This window comes from Dromaius novaehollandiae, chromosome W (assembly GCF_036370855.1).
Source record: "Dromaius novaehollandiae isolate bDroNov1 chromosome W, bDroNov1.hap1, whole genome shotgun sequence".
In the NCBI taxonomy this organism is placed as follows: Eukaryota; Metazoa; Chordata; class Aves; order Casuariiformes; family Dromaiidae; genus Dromaius; species Dromaius novaehollandiae.
In genome coordinates, this window is record NC_088130.1 from 12,294,933 (window position 1) to 12,319,271 (window position 24,339).

At 40.1% G+C, this 24,339-nt stretch overlaps 2 protein-coding genes and 1 long non-coding RNA gene across 5 annotated transcripts in view; 2 read left to right on the forward strand and 1 right to left on the reverse strand.

Moving 5' to 3' along the window:
* Positions 1–24,339, forward strand: part of LOC135324166 (uncharacterized protein C9orf40 homolog) — a 206,908-nt gene that overhangs the window by 69,659 nt on the left and 112,910 nt on the right. The window lies entirely within an intron of this gene.
* The window catches only part of LOC135324428 (transient receptor potential cation channel subfamily M member 6-like), a 105,608-nt gene that overhangs the window by 54,886 nt on the left and 26,383 nt on the right, over positions 1–24,339 (forward strand). For 2 of the 3 annotated variants that reach the window (XM_064500729.1, XM_064500731.1), the window contains exons 19-31: positions 771–905; positions 1,936–2,064; positions 4,101–4,352; positions 5,286–5,460; positions 7,075–7,189; positions 8,937–9,136; positions 12,357–12,489; positions 14,243–15,381; positions 16,143–16,255; positions 17,211–17,337; positions 18,215–18,312; positions 21,865–21,923; positions 23,330–23,355. In XM_064500729.1, the coding sequence (XP_064356799.1) occupies positions 771–905; positions 1,936–2,064; positions 4,101–4,352; positions 5,286–5,460; positions 7,075–7,189; positions 8,937–9,136; positions 12,357–12,489; positions 14,243–15,381; positions 16,143–16,255; positions 17,211–17,337; positions 18,215–18,312; positions 21,865–21,923; positions 23,330–23,355 (2,701 nt within the window). The remainder of the gene's footprint in view (positions 1–770; positions 906–1,935; positions 2,065–4,100; positions 4,353–5,285; positions 5,461–7,074; positions 7,190–8,936; positions 9,137–12,356; positions 12,490–14,242; positions 15,382–16,142; positions 16,256–17,210; positions 17,338–18,214; positions 18,313–21,864; positions 21,924–23,329; positions 23,356–24,339) is intronic. The other variant, XM_064500730.1, reaches the window with a different exon arrangement.
* LOC135324430 (uncharacterized) lies at positions 13,425–18,609 on the reverse strand. Its single transcript, XR_010385808.1, has 3 exons — positions 18,295–18,609; positions 17,928–18,048; positions 13,425–15,835 (listed from the first exon to the last, which is right to left on the reverse strand). It is a non-coding gene; the product is annotated as an uncharacterized LOC135324430 (long non-coding RNA).

The following is a 24,339-nucleotide window of genomic DNA, read 5'->3' on the forward strand; positions in this document are numbered from 1 at the left end:
CCCCTTTCAGTAGCACCTGGTTTTCTCAGTTGCCCACGGCTGTGGATCTGCAGCTTTTCTTAGGCTTCAGCAGCACCTCAGATATTTATATCTTCAGTAGGGTACTCGGATAAGTATTAAGCTCTGGATGTAGAATCAAATGTGTTTTTTCTTTTTCTTTTTTTTTTTGTTTTGTGGGAGGTAATAAGTTATCTGTATTTTTTTGTATGCAGATCTTTGTAAGAGAGTACTTATTTCATCATGTTCTAATCAGACATACATCAAAAATAGCAATTGGATTCCATGTTTATAATTTCACTGCCCTGACATTTTCTGTGCAACTGTATTCCAAGCTTACAGTGCGCTGAACTGTGGCACTCATTCCCTTTTTTCGGAGCGCTGTACAGTTGTCAGTGGGTTTCTAGCCAAGACTCTTCTGTCACACTGGGAATTTTTATCCTTATTTTACAGCTAGGAGAGGTGAGACAGAGAGGGATTAAGTGACTTGCTGAAAAACTTACAGAAATCTGTGTCAGAAATAGGAGTGGGTTCAGGTCTGCTGATGCCCAGTCCAGTGCCTTCAATTGCAAGAGCAAACTCTAATGATTATATCAGAACAGTGTGTGTGTGTAAATTATTGCAAATGAGATGGTTGCAACAGGACAAAATCAGGATGTTTCTATCTTTAGAACAAAGCTTAAACACCTGTGCCTGGCTTCCTGCTAACATGGCACAACTTTTGCAATCGTACACCATGGTTTCTTACTTTTAAAATGCTGTTTCCTCTTAAGAAGGATTATGATGTGGAGAAGGCACCTCAGAAGTCCGACGAAAGCCAAGTGGACAGCGGACAAGGAAGCCTTCCTGGAACTAGAAAAATCTATGAATTCTACAATGCACCAATTGTCAAGTTCTGGTTTCACACGGTTGGTCATTGCGCTAGAACTCACGTTGCCAAAATCCTCTTCTAATCCTTTAAATGTCGCTACATACCACATTTACTTTGTCTAACACTAATTTACAGGCACTTGGTGGTGAGGAATGAGAAGACACTTGAATTTTTCCCTCACAATTAGTTTTTTCAGCCAAAATTGTGCAGCTGCAGTAAAAAAAAAAATCTGGTTATAGGGGACTAAAGGAAAATCCCAGCACAGTTTTTTTCGGTAGTTAATTGCATCTGTAGAGATAAACTTGAATCTGACCTTAAATACATAAAATTTCACACATATTCATGTCTCTTTAGAAACTGTTTCTGAAGGAGTGAATTTTGATATAGGATATCGTTTGCTACAGAGAAATATGCATTTATCAGATCAATTTTTGTAACTAACCCTGTATCAGTAGAATTTGTGATCTTTAAGATCGCAATGTACATAAACTGTTATTCCTTTAAAAGGTTGTGGTCAACAGCTTTATATTTTCTTAGTTTATTATCTCAGGTATGTTTATAGTATGTTCTAAAATATATTTTTTTCACCTGATATTATTCTGTCTGTGTTTTGGCAGGCACTGATAAGCTAGCAGCATTACACTTGGCTTTGGGAGTGGTTACTTGCTCCTACAGAAGATTAGGATAAAAGCCTAGCACTGCCTTTACATCCAAGTAGTGGCATGCAGATATAATATACTTTGTCTGAGCTCTGGACATTGTGGGGTTAGGGCCCAGGTGGACATGCGCTGCATGCTGCTTGGGACAATAGTTCATCTTCTGCTTTGGGTCTTTCAGCACTAAAGTGCCAATTTTCAAATCATGCTTAAGGGTATTCCCCATTAAAAAAAAAAAAAAAAAGCTTTGGAGAACTTTGAGTAAAGATTTTGGGCTCAAAAATTTGACAGTGCCTCAGTAATTTGAGTGCATTTTCTCAGGTGAAATACTTGTTAGTATGTTTGCAGAAATATGTTGGTTTTTTGTTACAGCTGTCTATGCATCTGGAACATGTGGTATGTGTTTTGTAGATGGCGTACATGGCTTTTCTCATGCTTTTCACATACACTGTGTTGGTGAAGATGGAAGCGAGACCTAGTGTGCAAGAGTGGCTTGTTATTGTTTATATTTTCAGCACTGCCATCGAAAAAGTCAGGGAGGTAAGCTTTTCCATTTCTACTCATCTTTAGAGGGTATATTATAGACTAAAGAATACCATAGCCTACATTCTTCCTGTAGAGAATTTTGCATGGCATAGGAAAGAAATGCATACAACATTTATGCTTCAGAAGTCTTTTACTTGAAGACAACTACTGGGGCTTTCAAAAAAGGTTTTAAAGTTTGTCCTTAAATCTCTTAAAGCTAGTGGTAGTGTGCAGGTTGCTTGAAAGTCATGGTGCTGAATTGGGATTTGGAGCCTCGGTGTTGGCATCAATTTCTTAAATTTTTGGCATAGACCATTAAACTTGCAAGAAATATGGAATTTTTCTTTAGGTATTTACTTTAACTGTGGACATTGTTGTCAATTAACAGATGTTATATACAAAATATTCTAAGGGTCTCCCTCAAGTCCAACTGACCCCCTAGAAACAAAATTAGAAAAACTCCATCAAATTTTAATGCTGTATTAGCTAGGCAGGAAAAAATGACAGTGATCAGTCAAAATTAATCACATTAACTGCGATTGATTAAATCTGAGCTTCTGAACACACCTTGCACTCCAAAGCTGGGGTTAGGAACAAAGGCAGCTGTGCATTTCCCAAATTATTTTATCTGATCAGACATATCTTCAGTGTGGAATTGGCACATAATAATCAACAGTATTGTGAGGTATTTTTTATGTGATTTTTGCAATGCTGTACTTTTAGGAGAATAAAACACTGAAAAAAATCAGTTCTGAGTGAAGGATGCTGTTAAAATAGTCAGATCACTCAGGAGAGTGTGAAATCAGTTAAAGAGAGGTGAAGGATTTTAAGGGGCAGCAGAAATTTTGGGAATAGATTGAAGTCTGGGATGAACATAGGAGTTCTGTGGCTGCATGAGATAAAACTGAAAAAATATACCCAGGGACTGTTTGACTGAGAAGAAATCGTATATGCATAGCAAGTACTTTGGAGATCACTATTGTGCTATTGCATCCTATTGATGGTGCATCAGCGTCTTCTTTCTATCATTAACCCTTACTAGACACCTAGAAGTTGATGTCTTCTACATGCGTTTCTTTGTCCATGTACTGGTTCCGGACTGCTGGAAAAGATTTTGTAGGACATGAGGTCTTACGCGTGCAGCTAATTAACTGCTGAGGGCCTTGCTATATGTGACTGCAAGCCCATATTTCTCTAGATTGTATCAAGTAATTGTTAAAGGCTTTAGGCCCTGATCCTGCAACCAGCTACTCATGTGGGTTAGCCCAGTTGAGTTCAGTAGGATCACTTGTTTGTGCAAACGTGTTCCTGTGCGTAAATTCTTGCAGGATCAGGGCATAACATTTCAAAAGCTCTCTTTCACTTGCTACTTATCGGTGTGATCTTACATAGCACTGCATAATTGGCCTCACTCACGCAATGTGCAAAGGTTTTATTTATGGCCTCCCAAAGATTCCACTTCACGCATTTGTTCAGTGAAGCTTAAAATCCCTTTGGGGCACCTCAAGAGTTCAAGGAGCGAACATTTCATTCTTTACCTTGCTAGTTGCCAGCACTCCTTTTTCTAGCATGTCCTTGGCAGAATGCAAGGATCTTGCTTTATATTTTCAGTCTAAAGTAAGATGCATTAATTATTTTCCTGTCAGCAAGGTTAGATTGGCATTTTCCATGACTTAGGGGCTTTTGAAATGGCTATTGCAGGTCATGACCATTCCTCTAGAAAATACTAATTAATTTATAACAATACATATGTGTAGTAGTTCTGTACTGCCTGCTCCTTTCTGCTGAGGAATGTGCTTTTCAGTGAGTGGCTTCAGTATCAGAATTCATTTTTCCTTAGAATGAGCTATCCTATTTGCTTGAGCAATATCACATTACAGATTCAATACAAACCTCAGTAGACGGTGGATTGCAGTAGTAATATGCAGACCTGCTAAAAGCAGAGAAAAAGGAGTACATTCCCAAATATCACGAAACGATTCAGACAGGAAAATTTTAAAGAATGTATCAGTGATTTTAATGGTGCTTCTGTTTTTTCCAATTCTGCTCAGGTATTTATTTCAGAGCCTGGAAAATTCAGTCAAAAAGTGAAGGTGTGGATTTATGAATACTGGAATTTTACTGATTCTATAGCTATCGTTCTGTTTATGATTGGGTTTGGCTTGCGCTGGTTCAACCCACCTGTTCAAACGGCAGGGCGGCTGCTTTACTGCTTGGATATAATATTTTGGTATGCACGGCTCCTTGATCTTTTTGCTGTGAATCAGCATGCTGGCCCATACCTGACAATGATTGGGAAAATGGTAAGTATTACACTTTGGAGAAACATTTTCGTAGTTAAGGTATCTACTGAGGAACCTGTAAATGTCAGAAATAAATCTAGAAAAGAACGGTGGCCAAATGAGAGGTGACCTAATAACTCATAGTGACTATATTACCTGCATTACCACCGTTCTTTCTGTTTGTGAGTTTACAATCGGATTTCAGTTCTCTCTAATTTATTCATAACTTGAATTTATTCACAAAAGCCATTTTCACTTGGTTCCTTGGAGAAGGGTTGCATTTGAGTTGAGTTTCTGATCCAGCTTCATAATAGGAGGAAGAAAAATCTCTGTCTCTGGCAGACGGGCTCACTACTAGAGACAGTTTCCAAGAGCTAGGGGAATTATCTAATTATTATTTTACATTTTGATTCAAATAATTATATCCCATTTTTAGCAAGCAAAATTTCTCTGAGATCAAAGTTAATTTTTTTCCTTTTGGTATCAGAACTGCTGCTGAACTGCTGCCTAGTCTTGAGGGACATCTGCAGATTCCCTCTGTAATTTCCCTTGGTTATTGGGAACTATCTTATTAATACTTTTATATTCTGTCTTGCATAGTAATTCTGGTCCAGTGGTAGAACGCGAAATCATTTTCCCTGATATTCCTTGCTCTCTGTTTGAAAGAACGTACGACTGAAGAAGAGAACCAACACGGGTCTCTGCATTATTCAAATCCTACTTAAGACCTTAAGATGGTCTTAAGCAAGTAGGACTTGTGGACTTTTTAGACCAGAATGAATTTAACTTCTAGAGAACATGTGGATAATCCAGTTGATAGAATATTTTTCTTTCCTCTAGCAGATTAGATTATTTATACTGTTTTTTTATTCCTATTGGTAAAAGCTGTGATTGATTCTGCTCCCTAAAATGTATGTCTCCTTTACATATAATTACCATAATTTTTCCACGCAGACAGCAAACATGTTCTATATTGTGATCATGATGGCCATAGTCCTGTTGAGTTTTGGAGTGTCACGAAAGGCAATCCTTTCACCAGAGGAGCCTCCTTCTTGGACTCTGGCACGAGATATTGTGTTTCAGCCCTACTGGATGATATTTGGTGAAGTCTATGCTGGAGAAATAGATGGTAGGTAATTTTCACAAGACAGGTCACCAGCTTAAATTTAATATGTGCTTAAACGTGGTCACTTAGGGCTCTTAGAGCTTGGACCACAAATTGCATCTATTCTTGCTCAAATGATTTTGATTCCAGCATGCATATATGGCCTTAATTAGTTTAATACTGTATGAATAAAGGTGAGAATGTTAGTTTCTTTGTTTAAAATGAATATTAAGCTTTAAAGCCTCCAAATTTAACTTTTGAAATGAAATATATTACAAAGGTCAGAGCAAAGCACATAGGGACTAATACTAGGCTTATTCTTGGTCAGGGGATCTGGCAGCGAAATGAATTTCCAATTAGGCCAATCCAAAAGTGCTGATCTCCTGGAGAAAAGACTGCAAAGTTGCCATAAAAAATAAAAGGGGGAGGAGGAAAAAAGAAAAAAAGGAAAGGATTTTTCACCATAATAAGAGTTGTATTAACAGGCATCATTCTTAAATCGACCGGTTACATATAGCAAAAATATACCAAATCAATGTAAATAAAAAAGATGTTATATCTTGATTTTTTGGTTTTGACTTTATCGCAATAAGAGAAAAGCCAGGCACTCCAGGCGGTACTTCATCATTACAGATGGAAGGCACTCAGATGCTGCTGAGTGGTGGGTGCAAGTAAAACAGTCCCTAAAACAGAAAAATAGGTAAACAAACAGATAGAGATATTTAAGATATATAGTTCAGCATAGGTCTGCTTCATTTATATAATGAAGCATGTTGCATCCATTATTATTGCTGAAACAATCACATGATGACTATATATCTTGATTATGGAGCAATTTTTTCTCAGTCAAAATACTTTTAATAAAAGTGTGCTGTAAAGTTTCATAGTTTAGTCCATTTAATCATTTATTAATGCTAAACCTTTAGAAATTTGAAACTTCCCAAATAAAACTGATTTCACTAATGATCCTGAATGCTGCAGAATTTCTTCTGCATTTAGGGCTGCTGCTTTATAAATATATCTTAAAAATTTCCTCAAAGATACAAAATTTGATTAAAACATTAAAAAATATATTTTGGCAATTTAAAAACATTAAGAGGGATCCCTTAGTTTCTGTGAAACATTGCATCCTCTCACAAATATTCATAGTCATATATCCATTTGCACATGAGTTAATATGATCTAATTGAAGCTGTATAGGAATCATACTCCAGGTTCGATGAAGCAGTCCTGGGGCCTCATTGTTTCCACACTGGAGTCAGGGAAAGCTTTATTACTTGCTTTAAACATTGACGATTTGGATTGCAATTTTCTTGAGTGTGTGCTGTTACCAGCATATATTTCAGTTACATCATTTTCCCCTTAACAAAAAGTCCATTATTCTTGTAAGAACTGATATTTAAGAAATGGCATCTAGAGCTTCTGTATTGCAATGGAAACTATGGGACGGTAGTGTCGTGAAGAAGCCTCAGATCATCTCCCTTAAGTGGAGGTAGACTCTTTAATCAGAAACTAAATAACATAACTCTATGGCAGTAACTGGAGCCGTCCTGTTTCTTACTGGTGCAAGTGCGGAGCCCATGCCATTGCTCTGCTGATGTCCTTGCTAATCGTTGTCTGCATGTCCTTTACTTTCAGTCTGTGAATCCAGCCAAGACTGTCCTCCTGGCTCCTTCCTTACGCCATTCCTCCAAGCTGTGTACCTCTTTGTGCAGTACATCATCATGGTCAACTTGCTCATTGCTTTCTTTAAGTAGGTACCATGGGTATATTGCTGCAAAAGCAAGGCCAACTAGTAGGTGCTCTGCCAACACTTCTGTAAGAGGCTTCCACCAGAAATGCTCCACCAGGGGCATGTTGATGAGGGGTTGTTACCCCGTCTTTCAAGGGGTCCAGGTGGATAAAAGAAAAATGGTGGAAGTAGGAGGGTGGGAGGAAGGGGATGAGGAGGCAACTAAGCTGTTTTGCCATTTAAACAGAATCTGAGCATGTAACTGTGATGAAGGAAGGGAACAACTCCACTTGGCAAACAACCAATATTAATTACTCTGATGTAATTTGTTCTTCATTCCTAAAATTTATCTTTCTTGTGTTGACAGCCTGCATAATGTTCATCATATTGTTCATCATAAAGAAGCATAGTATTTAAACTGGCAGATAAATGGAGGAGACATTTGAGGGAAGGGGGGTAATGACTTTGTTAGGGGCATGCTCTTCCTCTCGGAAATAACTTGAAATTTCATGTTGTTTGGTGCAATCTGATGTGTTCTAGAACTGAAATCTAACTGCAGTGTTTTTAAATCTCTGCTTTTTAATGTCTGCTGCCAGAATAGGAGAGTTTCATCGATGACTTTGTAGCAGTCCTAAACTTTTCAGTTTTAAGCGGGACTCCCTGAAAACCCTTCCACTGCAGTGGATTAAGTTTCTCATGGATATGTTGATGCTAAAGAGCAATGTGTGCAAATGTTAGCAGAGAACAATCTAATCCAAGCAGTTAATTTTTTTTTCCTAGAGTTCTAGTATTTCTGAGGAAGAAAAGTCAGCTGTAAGTTTAAAAAAAAAAAAATCAAATGAAGAAATGTAGTGATTAATATTCAAGAAAACTGAATGATCAAAACTCATTCTATTCCCATTTCCAATTAGAAATCCCTTTCCTGAAATTGTTGCAAGGCATTAATTTTTTTTTTTAAATACACAGCTGTGAAATTGTAATTTGAATTATTTCTAGATTTAGACCTTCAGCAACAATGACATGTTAAACCTTCTGCTTAGTGATTTGATTCTTCCAGAAGTGGGACCAAAAATGGGTATTAGCAATATGTTTAATTATGCTCCCAGAGGCAAAGCTGATGTTTTTGTGATTATATGTTGGGCATGAAGGACTCAGGTAGGACTGCAATTGAAATTAAAGTGCCAGAAAAAACAAAGTTGCTTGCCTGAACTGGGGTCTGTGATAGTATGGGAAAATGTTAGGTGCTGCATCAGTCAAATTTAGCAGCATCACTGCAAGAAGTACCCTGCACAAGAGCTGCCTTTGCAGCTACCTCTTGCAGCAGGTATTTTGTCTGAGGGAGAGTGAACTGAACTGAAGAACAGCAGGACTGTTTTGGTAACATGCTTCCTTTAGCCTGACTCCTCCATTTAATCCGGTTCAGATCGGCAGACAATGTTGAGTTCCCAGATAGACTGCATATTAAAGTTTAAATACTCTGGCTGAGATTTTCAAAGCCACTTCAGGGATATTTTTTGCCCAGTTCCCATTAATTTGAATGGGAATTGGATCTCCAAATCTTTTAGGCAGCTTTGAAGATCTCATCCTCTGTGCACTAGCTGCAGGCACGTGCTACTGCTTCGTTAAATGAAAGTTGCTAAGCTGATTTACCTCGCTGGAGAGATGGGACTTTGTCAAATTAGATCTGTAGACAAGCATCTTCTGCTGTACTGGGAGGATTTCTCACAGGAATGTTTTACCTCCCTCTCCCCTTTATCTCTCTTCTCAGTAATGTTTACTTTGACTTGAAATCCATATCGAACAAGCTCTGGAAGTACAATCGTTACCGCTACATTATGACCTACCATGAGAAGCCATGGCTGCCTCCACCTTTCATCCTCCTGAGCCACATTGGACTCCTCATCAACCGCATCTTCCACCATCGGCCCCCAAATGAGTTGGATCAAGAGGAAGGCGATGTTGGACTAAGTAAGCAGAGCAAAGCTGGGGACCCACAGGAATAGCTGGTGGAGTGTTTTGCCATCTTCCCGTCAGCTACTTTGTAGCTGAGCGCCTCCAAAAAAAGAGATTCTCTGGGGTGGGAGTTGTTTTTATTTTCAAAATTGAATTTAACCTGCCTGTCTAAGAGCTCATTTAGGGCAGTGTTTTGTTTTGATTTTGGCTTTCTCTTTGCTACATACTGTGTGTCAGTGAAGACATGCTATTAACAGAATGAAGAACAGGTTCTGAGTTTTAACTTACACCATTGCCTGGCAGCACCATCATGCTCAATCATGGTTATTATCTTATTTTCAATGAAGCTGGCCCATGACCTCCAAATGATGTTGCAGAACTGTCCTGATGGAGTAGCATCAATATGTTGCAACTCTGAGTTGAACTAAAGTGACAGCAACTTTTTCTGTAGGATACAATAATGTTATTTTTAAAGAGAATAAGCTACACTGGAGATAAACATTTTTTGTACATTTGTCCTGAAAAGATGAACAGTTCTTTTCTAATTGCCCAGGCTCACAGACCTTTTTGATGACCCTATGTTTATTTTTCTGATAATACTCATTGACTTCTTCCCTCTGTGCCCTCCATAGCCCATTAAGTTTTCATGATTTTTCTCTGTCTGGATCATAGGTCATCAGCATCTCTGGTTCGTTTGGTAAAGGACAGCTTAAGTGAAAACAACACTGAGTGGAGATGAGACTTCTGTTTTCAGTCCCTTTGTACAGTAATGATAGTCATATGTATTAAGTAAACTAGTTAAGGATGCTCTGAGGTGAGGCACTAGTGGCCCGTAAAAGATGCTTCAGCAAACATTACAGTCCCAGACCTGTTATGTAGTGCTGCATATGAGTGGAGAGTCCCTTCCTGACTTTGTGGCATCAGCTGGTGATGTGAAACCTAATATTTGAGAACCCATTTCTGCAATAATTAACAAAAACTGTTTGTAGATATACAGGAGCCATGAGGGTAGAACCCCATTAAAGCACATCGGCCTCTGAGTGAACAGGATTAGTAAAAGGAAACTCCTGCTTGCTAGATAGATCCGTGGCCATGCATCAAAGGACCCCTTTGTGTTAGGCTCTGGGCTGGATGTTAGTCAGTGTGCCATACTTTGTAACAGTGGGTGTCAGGGGTAAAGGTGAGGCCCAGAGCAGTCCCCCATAGTCCCTGGCAGTACTGTATCCTGCTGGGCTGCGGGGAGGCAGCAGCAGCGCTGCAGTGCAGTGTGATGAGTGCGATTGCATGAGCAATGCAATGTGAAAGTCGCAGCAGAGCCCGAGGCCAGAAGACGTCCAGAGATGGCAGATTTGGGGATAGAGGACAGGAGCCTCCTACCTCCTTGTTGTGGCAGTCCCTCTGTGCACCATTCCTGCTGTTGTCACCTTAACCCTTCTCGCCTTGGCGCTGCTCCATCCCCAGGTCCTTCCTATGCCTCTTCCTGGCGATGCCGCCTCCCCATCCTGCTGCTGCCAGCTCCAGCCGCTGTGCTGGGAGCAGCCCCCAGCCACCGTTGTGAGGGGAGGCGTGACCACAAGGTGCTGGGATGGGGTGGGAGACGAAGACTCAGCGGTGGGGTCTTGCTGGGTGATGGGGCAAGGCAAGGGAGTGAGGAGGAGGAAAGGTGGTTGGCTGTAAGTTTATGTCATAAGAGGCTGGGGAATGTTGGTCTGCAGCGTTGGACAGCCTCATCCTTTTTTTGGAACGTGATGCAACTTACATCCTTGATGCCTAATAAAAGAGTTGCACAGCCCCTGCTTGGGTTATGTTTCGTTCAGGATTTTCTCTGCTGCACATGAATCCCTAAAGATATCTGCTGTGCTCACAAATGTGGGCTGAACTAATCAATGGTGAGCTGCTTTACTGCTGCTCCTAGACTCGGCTGCTCTATCGTGGCTAGGTACAGCAGCCTTCCTTTGAAGTAGCACTGTTCTTTTTATATATGTGCATAGTATGTTAAGTGACTAACTTGGCACAGAGGGTGTCTTACTTGTAAGGTACAGCAGGCACCAGGAAAGCTAAACGACTGCTTCGCATATCTAAAAAGATGGAAGGCAGCTAGTACCTCGCCTACACCCTTTCTCAGAAAGAGATTTCCTCTTCATATACCTTTGCTTTCTTTTTCTATACGCTTATGCATTGCTTGATAAGTTTCTTCTACTTAAATTTTGGTATGATGGTAATTAACTGGTTTTAGCAATGAGGATCCAGTGCCACCCAGTGGAAAATCAATGAAAATGCTAAGGTAAAATCTGAGGCAAGGTCACCAACGGGTTAGAGGGGAAAAGAGCCGAGCAGATGATCACATCTCATTCTGCATGGGAGAAGGATCCTGGACCACTGTGCAGTGCTTCACTGGTGTGCCCTGTGTTGCAGCAGGTTATTAAAGCTGGTAACGAACATTGTCTTGCAATTTGTCACAGCTACCCCCATAGTAAGTGCAGCGGGAACTCTGGTACGCAAAAAGAAAAATAAAAAAAGAGCTTGGAAGATGTGCAGCTTGGATCACAGAGGTAGCTAAAGATAAATCCTCTAGAGACTGACTTGCTTTTTTATACCGTATGCACTTCTTCATGCTAACTTATATTCAGCCCCTTCTCTCAGAAGTCTTATGTTGGTCTTCTAGAACAACAGTCTCATGAACAGCCTAAGCGGTGGAGTTCTAACCTTTTAAAAGAATTCGTTTCACCCCAGCGCAAAGAATATTTGCTTAATATTTTGTTCATACAAACATCTGAAGCAAGTAGGTGAGAAAAAGCTTTGTAGCTTTGTGTTCTTGAAAGGATGATAATTGTTATGGGTGAATAGCCCTTAATGAATGTGCTGATCAAATTATAGCAAGATCTTCATAGGTAAGTCTTGTATATCTGTCTCTAAGTCTTATGAGTCTTAGATGTGTAACAAAATACTGGAAAAAGTTAGAAAATTTATCTGTGAGCATTGATTTAGCTGTGCATTTTCAAGTCTTTAAAAGCGAGTGGAGTTTCTGTCAGGGTAGTTTCTCGGCCTACGTAAGATAAGATGAAAAACACATTTATGCATACTTGGCTCAAATTCATACAATGAGGTCTGATTCATTTTTGTCAAGGAAGGGAAGGAAACCTATTCTGAAGGTTTGCTCTTTTTTCACGGTGGGGTATAAATGGAGGGGCATTTGTTAGCATGCTTAATACCAGCTATTACTTCCTTTGTTCAGAGCTGTACCTGAGTGATGAGGAGTTAAAGAAGCTCCATGACTTCGAGGAGCAGTGTGTGGAAAAATATTTTCATGAGAAGAATGAAAGCTTGAGTTCCAGCGACAGTGAAAGGATCCGTGTGACGACAGAAAGGTGTGTTTTGTGGCTAATTTGTGTCCTTTGTATGCATTTGTCATATAAAAAGACTTTGATAAGCTAAAACCTTTGGAACAGATTATGGCCGCTGTGAATATGAGAGGCATTAGTATGCATAGGCCCTTATAATTGGGTTGAAATGTAACGCATCTGAACTAATGGAAAGCCTGGCTGGGAAGTGCTGCTGGCAAAATTGGATCTCCGGATGTGTGCAGTATGCCAGCAGTTAAAGGGGTGCAGGAGGGAGCTGCTCAACTTCACTGTTGCAGACTAGGTAGCACCGAGAAGGTGATGCTGGAATAGAGCATACAGTACATTTTTTTATTTAAAGGCTTAGCAGTGTAGGAACACTGTGAGAATGTTTCTTGTGATCAAGTTCTGCAAGTTGCTGTTTGCAGAAATAACCATATAACCATTGTAGCATTAGCTACAATATACTCTTTTGGTTTGCAAAATATTGATAGGGCTATCAATAGGATTTCAAAACTCTCAGTATTAGCCTAATTCAGCTTTCTATTGAAATCAATGGCAAAGCTGCCATTAAGTTTGATGGGAAGAATTAAACAAACTGAGCACTATAAAAAGTCTTATTGAATGCCAATACTGATATGATCTAATAAATTAATTCTGCCTAGAGTAAGATAGCCCCTTAATCTTTTCTTGTTCATAGACCTATTTTCTGCATACCAAAACAAAGCATATAAACAAAATGATGTCTCCTGTAAAAGAAATAAAATAAATGGGTTTGCTCACAAGCTGCAATATCAACTGCAGCAAAAAGATTTCATTTAATGGATAGCTATAGATCTGGAAAGGGATTTTTGCTTTTTTTTTTTTTTTTTTTTTTGAATGCAAAGGTAAAATGTATTTCATAGCAGAGGAAGAATCCCTTCTAAAATAAATTCATTTACATGAATAAAATATCTTGGAACATGGGTATTTGATTTTATTCAGCCATTGGTTAAATATTACACTGTTTAGTTACTCAGTGACAAAGGAAAGGAACACTTCTGGCATATTGCCTGCAGCCAGGTTATCACTATCTTAGTGACAAAGTACCAGAGAGAGTAGCTTCAGGAGATGTGAAGATAATGATTTGGTTAAAATGAAATCATTCAGTTTTTCCAGGCTGAGTTCTCACAGTGGTCACTGGGGATTTGAAGACCATTGAAAAGGTTCTGCTTGTTTGGCAATTGAATTTTACTTGAAGATAACTGGTGGCATTGGACATACAAAATCTATTCAAGAGGCAAAAGAGGTCGTTGGGAAGGCTCTTTTCCCAGCAGACTCTAGTATTTGAGAAATGGAAGAGTATCTGTAGGCTCACTTGAGCCTCATCCTTCTCATTCTTGCACAAGAAATGTAGAAATGCAGGATGACTGACTGATTAGCAATACACTTCTCATTTCCAAAGCTGTGTCATGTTACCCAAGGTTTAGTAATTATATGGCAAAGTGTGGGGATTAGTAGGAAAATGGTAATTTTAAAAATAGATGCTCCCTGAGCAAAAAGCCTGTCTATTTAAAAGTCATGGGTTTTTAGCTCAGTAAATCTGAATGACAGATTGAGAGTCTGGATTGGTTTTGTCAAATGTAGATGTTTATGAGAATGGAAGTCATGTAAAAAAAATGAAGGACTGTTTAATTACAGATTTTTTTTCAATTGTGTTAATGGCTTCCTTCATCACCTGGCGACCAGAAATTAAAATCTCTGTTTTGATATTTTAATAATTTTTTCTTTTTCCACCTAGAGTGGAGGAGATGTTTTTGCAGCTAAAAGAAGTACATGAGAAGGTATTTTATATCAAGGAATCTTTAATTTCCCTGGACAGCCAGCTAGGACATTTGCAAGACCTGTCTGCCTTGACTGTGGACATCCTGAAAGTGATTTCAGCTGTAGACACCTTGCAGGTGGAAGAAGCCTTGCTGGCTGACAGAAAACATCGAGCCTGTAGGAAGCTCCCCCATAGCTGGAGCAACGCGCTCTATTCCAAGACTCTGAGCAGTCTGGAGGGTTTGCATGATAAGAAGTACAATTACTACAGCATGCCACCGTCCCTCTTGCGGAGCTTGGTGAGGAGTCAGTGGTCATCAGAGTGTCGAGGCCATGTTTTGAGGACTGAGGATAGGAAGGCGGTGGAAGACAGCTCTCCAAGGATAGAAATAGAAAGCGACACGCTCACTTCAGGGGTATCTTCTGAGACTAAGTCCACTCCTAGATATGGACAATTTTTGCTGGTTCCTCCTGACCATCAAGGAGGGTCTTTCTCTGAGGATGTCAGCTTGAATTTGTCCTTTTCAAGTGCTCCTGACAAATACAGGGAAGTCACATTAGGGGACAAGCTGCAAAGCAGCATTGAAGCACAGCAAGATTTGAAGAGGGTCCATCTCAATGGAAAAGAGCCAGAAGATTATCGATGGAGTCAGAGCGACTTTGTTACTCATTTGCCAAGAGAAAATACTGATGGTGTAGTGACTGATTGTCCTATAGGTCTCCAGCCATTGCCAGCTCTCTGTGAGAATGCGACACCCTCATGTGATGACAGGGAAGAAACTGAAGGTGGTTATGTGAACTGGGGATTCTCTGAAGGTGATGAAAAAGGGGTTTTGAGGAGGAAAGAAAAGAAGCCACTGTGCATACATTCCACCTATAATAGTGACTGCAATTTCACGGGTAGTCCTCCCAGGCGTGTCCAGATAAAAGAATCACAGTCCTTCTCCTATAACTCCAACAAGTCAAGATACAGCAGTGATGTCTCTCAGAACAAGCTGAAACGCAGCACCTCCTTCTGGATCAGCCCACTCTGGAGGGACTGGAGTTTCTGCAGGAGCAACAGCTTGCAGTCCCGTAGGGAAGAGAAAACAGAGAAAACCTGCAAGGCCATAGGTGGTAATAATAAAATTTTATACCTCTACCATATCTTTTATGGAGGAGCCCAAGACATTGCACAGATTTCTCTTTTGCATGCAGGATGTATCAGCCGCAGTTGAGGGGAGTAGCAGGGAATCCAGAGTTACTCCTTTGCTTTCCTTGCAGTGGGTCTGGTTGCTGTAGGGCAAATCTGAAGTGTGGCTGGTATCTAAGCAATATGACGCTGTGTGTCAGGGCACAGGAGCAGTCCAACCCTGATTCTCCCCCTCTGGCATGCACCCTGTGGTTGTGACTACGCAACCGGGGTGATGAATGGACTGTGTTGGCTCTGAGGGAATCTCCCACACCAGGAAAGCAATCCCAAAGTTACAGGAACTGGAAGAAACTGTACAAACACTTAAAGGTACATCAGCATTATCATAGGTCAGATGGATGAATAGAGAATGAAGAGGTAGATATTTTCACAGTAGATCTAAAAAACAAACAAACAAACAAAAAAAACCCCATCCACTACCAAGTTTGTTTACAAGAACTGAAATATAGCAGACTCCAGTTTTAAGTATAAATAGTATGAAATGATGGCCAACATTTGTTGTTTTATATCTTATGATGGTGAACATCTTTGCACTGAACTGCATGAATTTCATGAGTATTAGCTTTGGGTATCACAAGTCATTCTCAGCTTGCTTTGGAGATCTGCCAGCTCTCAGTCTTATCAGTTCTTCTCTTGTAAACAAAATCTCTGTAGCTTAACCATGTTTTTTGACCACTTCACACAGACTCCTCACTATCTAGTGAGCTATGCCACAGTGAGGCGACAAAAGCAAAACAACAAAGCAGAGACAGAAAGTCTCCGAGGGAAAAGAAGCGGCAAAAACTCCTTCAGGTGCCGGTATGTGTAGATGCAAGAGAATCACATAATCCATAGCTGTCTTTTTAGTTCACTGAGAGCAGTTTTGTAGTGTGGGACAAAATTAAAGCTTCACTGAAAATGCATACATTATAAAATACTATATGCGAATTGGGGAGTCTTTTTTTCTCTGGCTTTGGTTTAATTTCCCTTTTGTCTGAGTGCTTGGGAGTTCAGTTTTGAACCTGGTGAAGTCCACTGGCTTTGCCAGGTAGTAGACCAAGCCTGTTATTGGCTTTACACAGTAAGGAATCTGCCCTCACACTTTGCTGAGAGGGGGAATTTGGGGAGGCTTGATACAGTCTGGGAGCAGTGAGCTCGATCCTGGCTTCCTGCATGCAGCAGTAAAGAGACAAGCCATGCCTCTTATGTTGTCTTCTGTCTATGAGGGTTTGGTAATCTTTTCTCTGAATCCAAGTATAAGTGGCAGATAGCGTGTTGATTCTCTCTACATATATAGGGGTGTGTGTGTGTATATATATATATATATATTTATTTATGTATGAAGCTAGTCTCGTATCAATACGTATGTGCACTTATATAAAAAATTATTTATCAGCTGGAAACAGTTACCCCTGTTTAATGAGATGAAAGCTGAAGGTGGATTGGTTTACATACGATGCTCAGGTCAGCAACAGACCTGAGGCTTGAACTTTGAGACCTAATTCTCTCATAAGGTATTCCAGGGGACCTCAAAGTTTATTTTGAAAAGCTATAGTGTTAGATTTTTCACTGGTAGTATTTTCTAGACAAAAGCAATGTGTCTTCTGCAACTTGTAACAAAAACGGGAAAATCTATTTCTCAGTTGGGAGTCATGTCAGTCATTGGCATTTCAGTGATATTCTGAAAGGCCATGGCATAGTGCAGCTGTCGGAGGACCTGCAGAGGTGCTAGTCAGCCTGTAAATCGAGTGCTGTTTTGTCTGTGTCTTGCCAGGTGATTACAGTGGATGATTGTCCCCAGAACACCCAAGTGAGTTCAGAGCCTGCAGAGAGCAACGTCTGGAGTGAAGAAGAGAAACACAGCAAGAACTGGCTCACTGTGTCTAATTTCAACCAGCTAAGTATGTGATACTTTGCAGCTGGTGAAATTCAGGACAGCCTTAAAAAGAAAAGCAGTAAACAAAAATTTACAAACTCAAAGTGTTATCCACCACTTTCACCGCATGGCATAACTTGTACATGCTGAATACAATTAGACGTTGTCATGGACGGCTTGGACATTTGTTCTGCCTTTGCAGAAGCAAAATGGATGTAGGTGGGATGGAAGTTCAGTTACATCTTGCTGTGAGTGTTGTCTGGCTCACGTGGGGGACAGCAAAGCACTAATCCTCAAGAATAAGCAGGAAGCAAGGAGGATGATATCCTTGTCTCCTCTCCTGAGGTTTCTTCTAAAGCAGCATCCTGCCTAATTGCAAAAATAGTCTCTGGCAAATTTTTTAGGGTGTTTAAACTTGCAGGTAATGCTGCAATACTGTATCTGTTGGCAGATCCCCTGCATGCATTATTCATTGCTCAGAAATACATCCTCCAAGGGCAAGAAATGAATTCTGCATTGTCTCTGTAGGAATGAATAGGGAATGGCCTTCCTATTCTTCTTTTAGTAATTCTCTAGCTCTTCCATTCTGAGAAATCCTTGCGTAGGTCATCTTACCTCTCAGCTTTGTATGACACAGCTCGCTGGCTTCAGTTTGCAAACTGCTAGGAGAAGCTCCAGGGACTGCTGTGACTCAGTACGTTGTGGTCCGAGGAGGACAGGGCTCCCCTGAAATTTGCTGACAGAAAATGGAAACAGTCTGTTTTAATCCTATGAAATTCTGTTATTGCATTTATAGCCCATTACTCATTTGCTAGGGCAGTATGGTGTATAGGTGTTTATTTTACAGCAATGGGCTGTTCATTTACACTCCAGATATTGCTGATATCTGTTCTTTTGTTTAGGTTTGGAACGGCTCAGTTACATGCACCAAAAATTGAAAAATCAAGAAGTTGATAGGCATACCGTACCAGTCTGTGATTACCTGAGGCGTTCTCGAGAGGTAAGACTTAAGGATGTACATCCTAGACCATAGCTACATGGCAGTGCAGCTCTCCTGCCCTCCGTGGAGTTGCTGGTTCTTTGTCATGAAATACCTCTTGATACATGAGGAACTATGTTATATACTGGGATGGCACGTGTGTGCTAGTAAATGAATAGTTTAACAGCAGTTAGTGCTCTATGAAGATTAATACAATGGGATATTAAATTGAATCAGGAGGTGGGTTTGGATATGACTAAGGTGGTCCAAAAACCAAGCATGTGTTAGTAATTCACTAGGCAATTGAGTGAGTACGCAGCTTGGTGTCCCGATCCAATATCCGGGGGGGGGGGGGGGGGGGGGGGGTTTCGTTACGATCCCAAGGACGAGATTAAGACGCTAAAACCGGTCAAATATCGTACAACCTTTTAAATTTATTTTCCACAGAGTGGGGAGAAAAGGTGGGGAAAGGCAAAGGGGAGGAGAGAGAGAGAGAGAGAGAGAGAAAAGGGGGAAAGAGAAAGAGATATCACCACCCCTGGATCCAGCGGCGTCCCGTTGGTCCTCTTCACCCTGGGTGTAAATTTTAGCGATGCGCGTGCGGTAATTACAACTCGAGCAGGGTCCGACCCTAGGTTCCCGCTGAAAAGTTTGGAGCCAAATCAAGGCAAATTAAATAAATAAATTGTAATGACACGCATGCAGTAGTTACAGCTCGAGTTGGGTGCCTCCAAAGAGGGACCCCGAACAAAGAAATCCCTGGGCAATTATAGCTTTTTCAAATTAAGTTTCCCACCCCTCACGCGGTAGTTCAGACCAATAGTAATTTTTAGGTCTGGGGTCTCCTGCTCCCTATTGGGTCTCATCACTGTCCCTAGGCAGGCTGTTTATCTTTACTGTTGCGGTTTCTGCTGACAGATGTGTTTTGATTCCTCGGGTTCTGCCCTTCTCTCTCAAGGCCCTGACAAACAGGTGTTGTTCCAGCAATTAGCACTGCCCCAGCAGGGACAGTAGGTGTTATCTCCCAAGGTCCTGACGAGGAGGATATAATCCAGACCCCCCCCCAATTAACACTGTTTCAGCAGCGAGAGGAGGCCCTGCCCCCCAGGGTCCTGGCGCCCAAGCAGGCCTCACTTCAAAGCCTTGACATCCTCCCTCCCAGAGTGTGGGGCACAGGAATGCAGACTGCTGGTAACTCCCTTATCTTTCCAGCCTGCACCAGCTCTGGGGCCCTTTCTCACTGAACTAGGGAGTGCGGCTAAGCAAGTTTTATAAAAGTTGTGTTAAGCGGCAGTAATTTGCAGTCCAGGTCCCAAAGTCTCTGCCCGATCGTGCCCTGGTTCGGCGCAGGCTCGGTGTGTCCCAGGTGGTCGCGGGGAGACCACTTCGGGGGTCGCAGCAGCTCAGTCCTGTTTCCGCCGGGAACAGATGGCTTGTTCGGGGTTATGGTTTGCTTGTACCATATGTACCAAGAAATGTTTAAGGCAAAAGTCCTGTCCGCCACACTTGGTCTTGAATCTATAGGCAGAATCAGTTAGAGAAGTGAAGTAACTTTTGGAAAGTTAGCTACATAGCTCTTAATCTATAAGGCAGAGATAGTTATTTCTTGTAAAGTGAGAGTTAAATATTGATAATAACTGCAAAGTTTAGTTTTCTTAACCTCTGGCTTAAAAAGACTGTATCTTACCAGAATTAATTTGCAGCTCCGTATCATAGAGGCCCTCTGCCTATGTAAATCAACATAGGTTCATTGACTTTGATGGAGCTAGACCAATTTATATTTGCTGAAGATCTAAAGGGTGTAGGAAAGAAGCTGGGTTACAGAAACGTCTATCTCTTTTTAAATGGCGTGGCTAATGGAAGAAAATGCATCTTTCACCACATTGCATAGGGGTATCTCAGAGGTATGAAAGGAAATTAACAGGGAATAAATTGAGAAAAGGAACCGTGAAATAATCCTTTCCTCCTCCTTTCTCAACAGCACCCTTCCTTGCCTGTTTTACTCGTAGTGCTCTTGATTATTAAAAGAGGGATTTTTGAAAGCCTAGCTTCCTTTTCACTGTAAATGTTGTGAGTTTTTGTTTGTTTTTTTTGTTTTTTTTTTTTTTTAAAGAAAGGAAGATGAGCCAGATATTTGCAGTTTTGTTCTGAGTGCTGTAGAATTTAAATCAAATACTAGGGAAGAGAGCTTGAATCTAAATTTTAAAAATGGCAGTTTTTTGTATGAGAGAGGGGAAAGAGAGAAATCTAAATATTTCTTCTGAGTGTACATTTTCTGTTAAACCTAAACTTGGAGACTAAATCAATAAATCTTTGAAATGTGAAACACAGGATCAGACAAGCAAAATAAAGATAAAGCTGTGTGAAAGGACTAATCTGATCCCACTGCAGTCGCTGGAACTCTTCTCAGGACTTAAAAATCCCACCCTTGAGTTTTACCTGAGCAACTTTAATCTGAGTTTTGAAGCATCAGAGTTAGGCCAAAACTAGTTACTTCCAGAATGCCAGATTCAAATTATTTGAATCTTTAAATATCTATGGTGCAATACCCATTGAAGTCGCTTGGCCTCCCTTTGATTTCTGCCTGGGTTATGAGAATGTGTATATATACATATACATATATATATATATATATAGCTGAGCCAACTTGTTCAGTTTGGATTGAGATATGTTTTTAAAGAAAAGGATTTTCCCTAAAATAGGACTTCTCAGATTTACCCCCTGAACACCAGTGCTTCACAAGTCTGTCTCAATGGCTAGCAGGGAGCAAAGCAAGGGAGATGTGTGTGGGAAGGTCTCAGATTCGTTAAAGAATTTTTCTCTGCAAAGCAATCTACAAGGTGAAAATATGAGTGAACTCTGAGCTAGAAAATTTGAGAATTAAGTTTCAGATAATGTTCAGAGCTGAATTTTAGTTAATTTATCTTTCAACTTCATCTTTGAACTTTTGATTTGTGCTCTACTTCTTTTAAGCAACAAAATCTGTCTGGCTACTGCTTTTAGAAGAATAATCCCATCTCTGACTAGCACTTTAGGAGGACCTGGCAAATGGCAGGCTGTCTGATAAGTGCAATTTTCCCTGATAGGGCTGGAAGATTAAAAGATGGTTTGAGTATTTTCTTAACTGAAAGACCTGGATACGATCTAAATATCACTGGAAAACTGTTCAGTATGTTGTCTTCTATTATAAAGGCTTAGGATGCATTTTTTTTTCTCAACTGTAAAGCTTATTCTTAATTTTGAATTTTCTAATACAAAGGAAGTTTCTGAATACTTTCAATATTAGAATGCCTTTATGACACTTTTATAGTAAGCTTTTGTGAGTGTATTGAGCTGTAAGTGGAGACCTGAGTATTTTACTCAAATGTATGGAGACGACATGAACAAATTAATATTTCAATTTACTGTAGGTACAACAATGCCATAATTCACTTGCCTATCAGTGGGACTATTCATGCTAACAATAAACATACCAATAACTATTTCCAGGATTTAGACCTTTCTGAGTTGTTTGATGTGCATGTGACAGTGATGTGCAGATTTTACCAGTAAAAGTATTTCTCTTCTTTATAGGATTGGAGTCATAGCATGTTTGGAAACACCCAGAAAAATAATCTGAACAGGAACTCCTTGTATGTATTCCTACATATATTGAGATATTCATTACATGCTTTTATAAAGAGACTTCCATACTTTCTGCAGGTTTCCACTTCAGTTCTGTAATACGCTTCGGATGAGAAATTTATCTGAAATGAGGAATTAAGGCAATTCACTTTGTTTTAGTTTCTTCAGATGAAGGCTTATTAATGGAGATAAGAGATCCATTTAAACAAAATTTGTAAATTTAGGTGGAATAGAGACCCCCTTTATTATTCTAACAATATCCAATTTTCTAATTCAATCACTGAGATCACGATCGCATCTTTTAACTAGCCATTATTCCAATCTAGTGAACATGAAAGGTTGCATTTGCTTTTGCTGTGTCAATTGCATGTTTGCTCTTTTAATAATTAAAACCCTAGCAGCTCCTGAAAGCTGTTCTCATTCTCTGATTAAAATCTGTTGTTTTGAGTCTGCACATTTGCAAAATATTTGGTTTGTTTTTTATGAAGAACTTTCAGTAGTTATTAAGCTTTGATTATATTGAGTGAAATTATTCTCATTTCAAAAATGTTTTTAATTTTCTTGTTTTTTCTTGTTTTTTTTTAAGCTTGATTGATAATTATGTTAATATTTGGGGTATTTCCACATGTGGTGCTGTCTCTCTCTTCCTTCGCTTTCCTATTTTCATTGATTGCTTTTACATCTCCCCTACTTAGTAACACTGTGGATGTAATAAATAAAAGGCACTGTAAAACTGCCACATCCCATATAATTTCACCATGGGAAGAAGAAAAAAAGATACTGTGTTTTTTTTTTACCCATCCTGTGCTTTTTCTTTTTTACTCCAAAATGTATAGGCAGTAGGCAAACTGCATATCTTCCATCAGGACTTACAGGCCTTGCATGGCCTGATTCTGTCATTCAATCTATTGTCTTCAGTGGGATCTCTCTGGTGTGAGATATCCACCATCTTCTTTAATAAAAGCTACTTTAACGTTAAGGTTGAAACCTTAACCCATAGACCAACAGTTGAAACAGGCTGCTTTTATGCAAGCGAGGGCAGTGACACGTGTAGCACTGGGGACAGTTGAGCATTGATTCACATGGTTTGGAAAATGATCAAATGGGAACGTGACCGAAGTGGTCTTTGATTGATGCTATTGTTACCGTCTAAATGAGGTGGACAGTGGCGCACAATGCTAAGAGCAGCTCAACAGAAAGCAGAAGAACGCAGAAAAACATCACTGCTCTTTAGTAACTGGGGTTTATTTGCAAATCATTGCAACAAACAAAATTGCACTGGGAGTTATTTTGTTTCATGCTGCAGATGGAACCTTTGTGAGTTTGGCCTTCACATAGCTCACATCTCATCATAGGTACCAGTGTTAGCTCAGAAAAGTTTGAAGTAAAATCTCAAATGTTTGCTTTTAAACAGGTTAAGAAGTTCAGAGGGAACTGACAGTAAGTTTTTCATTGTTACTCATTTTAATTCCTCTCTGCAAATCCCATCTTGACAATCCTGAAGTACAGAATCCAAAGGGAAGTTAATTTGCTATAGTTGGATGGTTATAGGAAGACATTCAACTATTATTTCATATGTTAGTTACTAATTGTTACTTTAAAGTCTAAGGCTTTTTTATATGGGAACATGTTTTCCTCAGGCTAACTGCAAAGTCTTAGAAGAAAAAAATCTATTTTTACTTAAGTCTGCCCTGTAACGTGCTGCTTTTCAGCAGGAATAAACTGTTTAAAAAGATGGTGCTGCTTTCATCCCTGGCAGTCTAACAGATCTCCTGAGTTAAAGTTGGATATATACCTGAGGATAGATCATGGTATAAAATTTCTAATGTATGCTTGATTTTTTCAAGTCGCAGTTTGGTGCAATTCCTCCATTTGTGTGGTTTCACTGAAATTATAAAGGCAGTGAAGTATTGAATTTATTATCAAATTGGCAGTGAAGAAATTCAAGGTCATGGCAAGGAATGACTTTGCTCCATAAAAGTAGAGTGCTGTTTAACTTCACTTACATTTTTTTGGCTTTTTAGTCTACTCTGTGTTCCAGTTTTCCCGACATGCCACACAGCTGTAATGGGCTGTGCAGCTGGGTATCTAACCCTTGTTTAAGGCTGGCTGAGATGTGGAAATGGAGCACCCTCCTCCTTACTGCCCTGTACGGGCTGCTCTTTCTGCTCGGGCTGTGCCCAAAAGGCTGCAGAGCTGAAACCCGCTGCGGCGAGTGCGGGTCCGCGGGGCTACTCTCCAGAGCCCAGCAGTTACAGCGCTGCTGCTTTGATTAAAACTCACTTTTCCCATCCTCAGAAGGACTGATTTGGCCACTGTTCTCTTTTCGTGCTAGCTGTTCCGCTTGGTGTGAAATGCTGTGATACTGGTTGGGCCTGGCATGAAAGAGAGCAAAACGGATCTTGGATCACCAGCCAAGGGCAC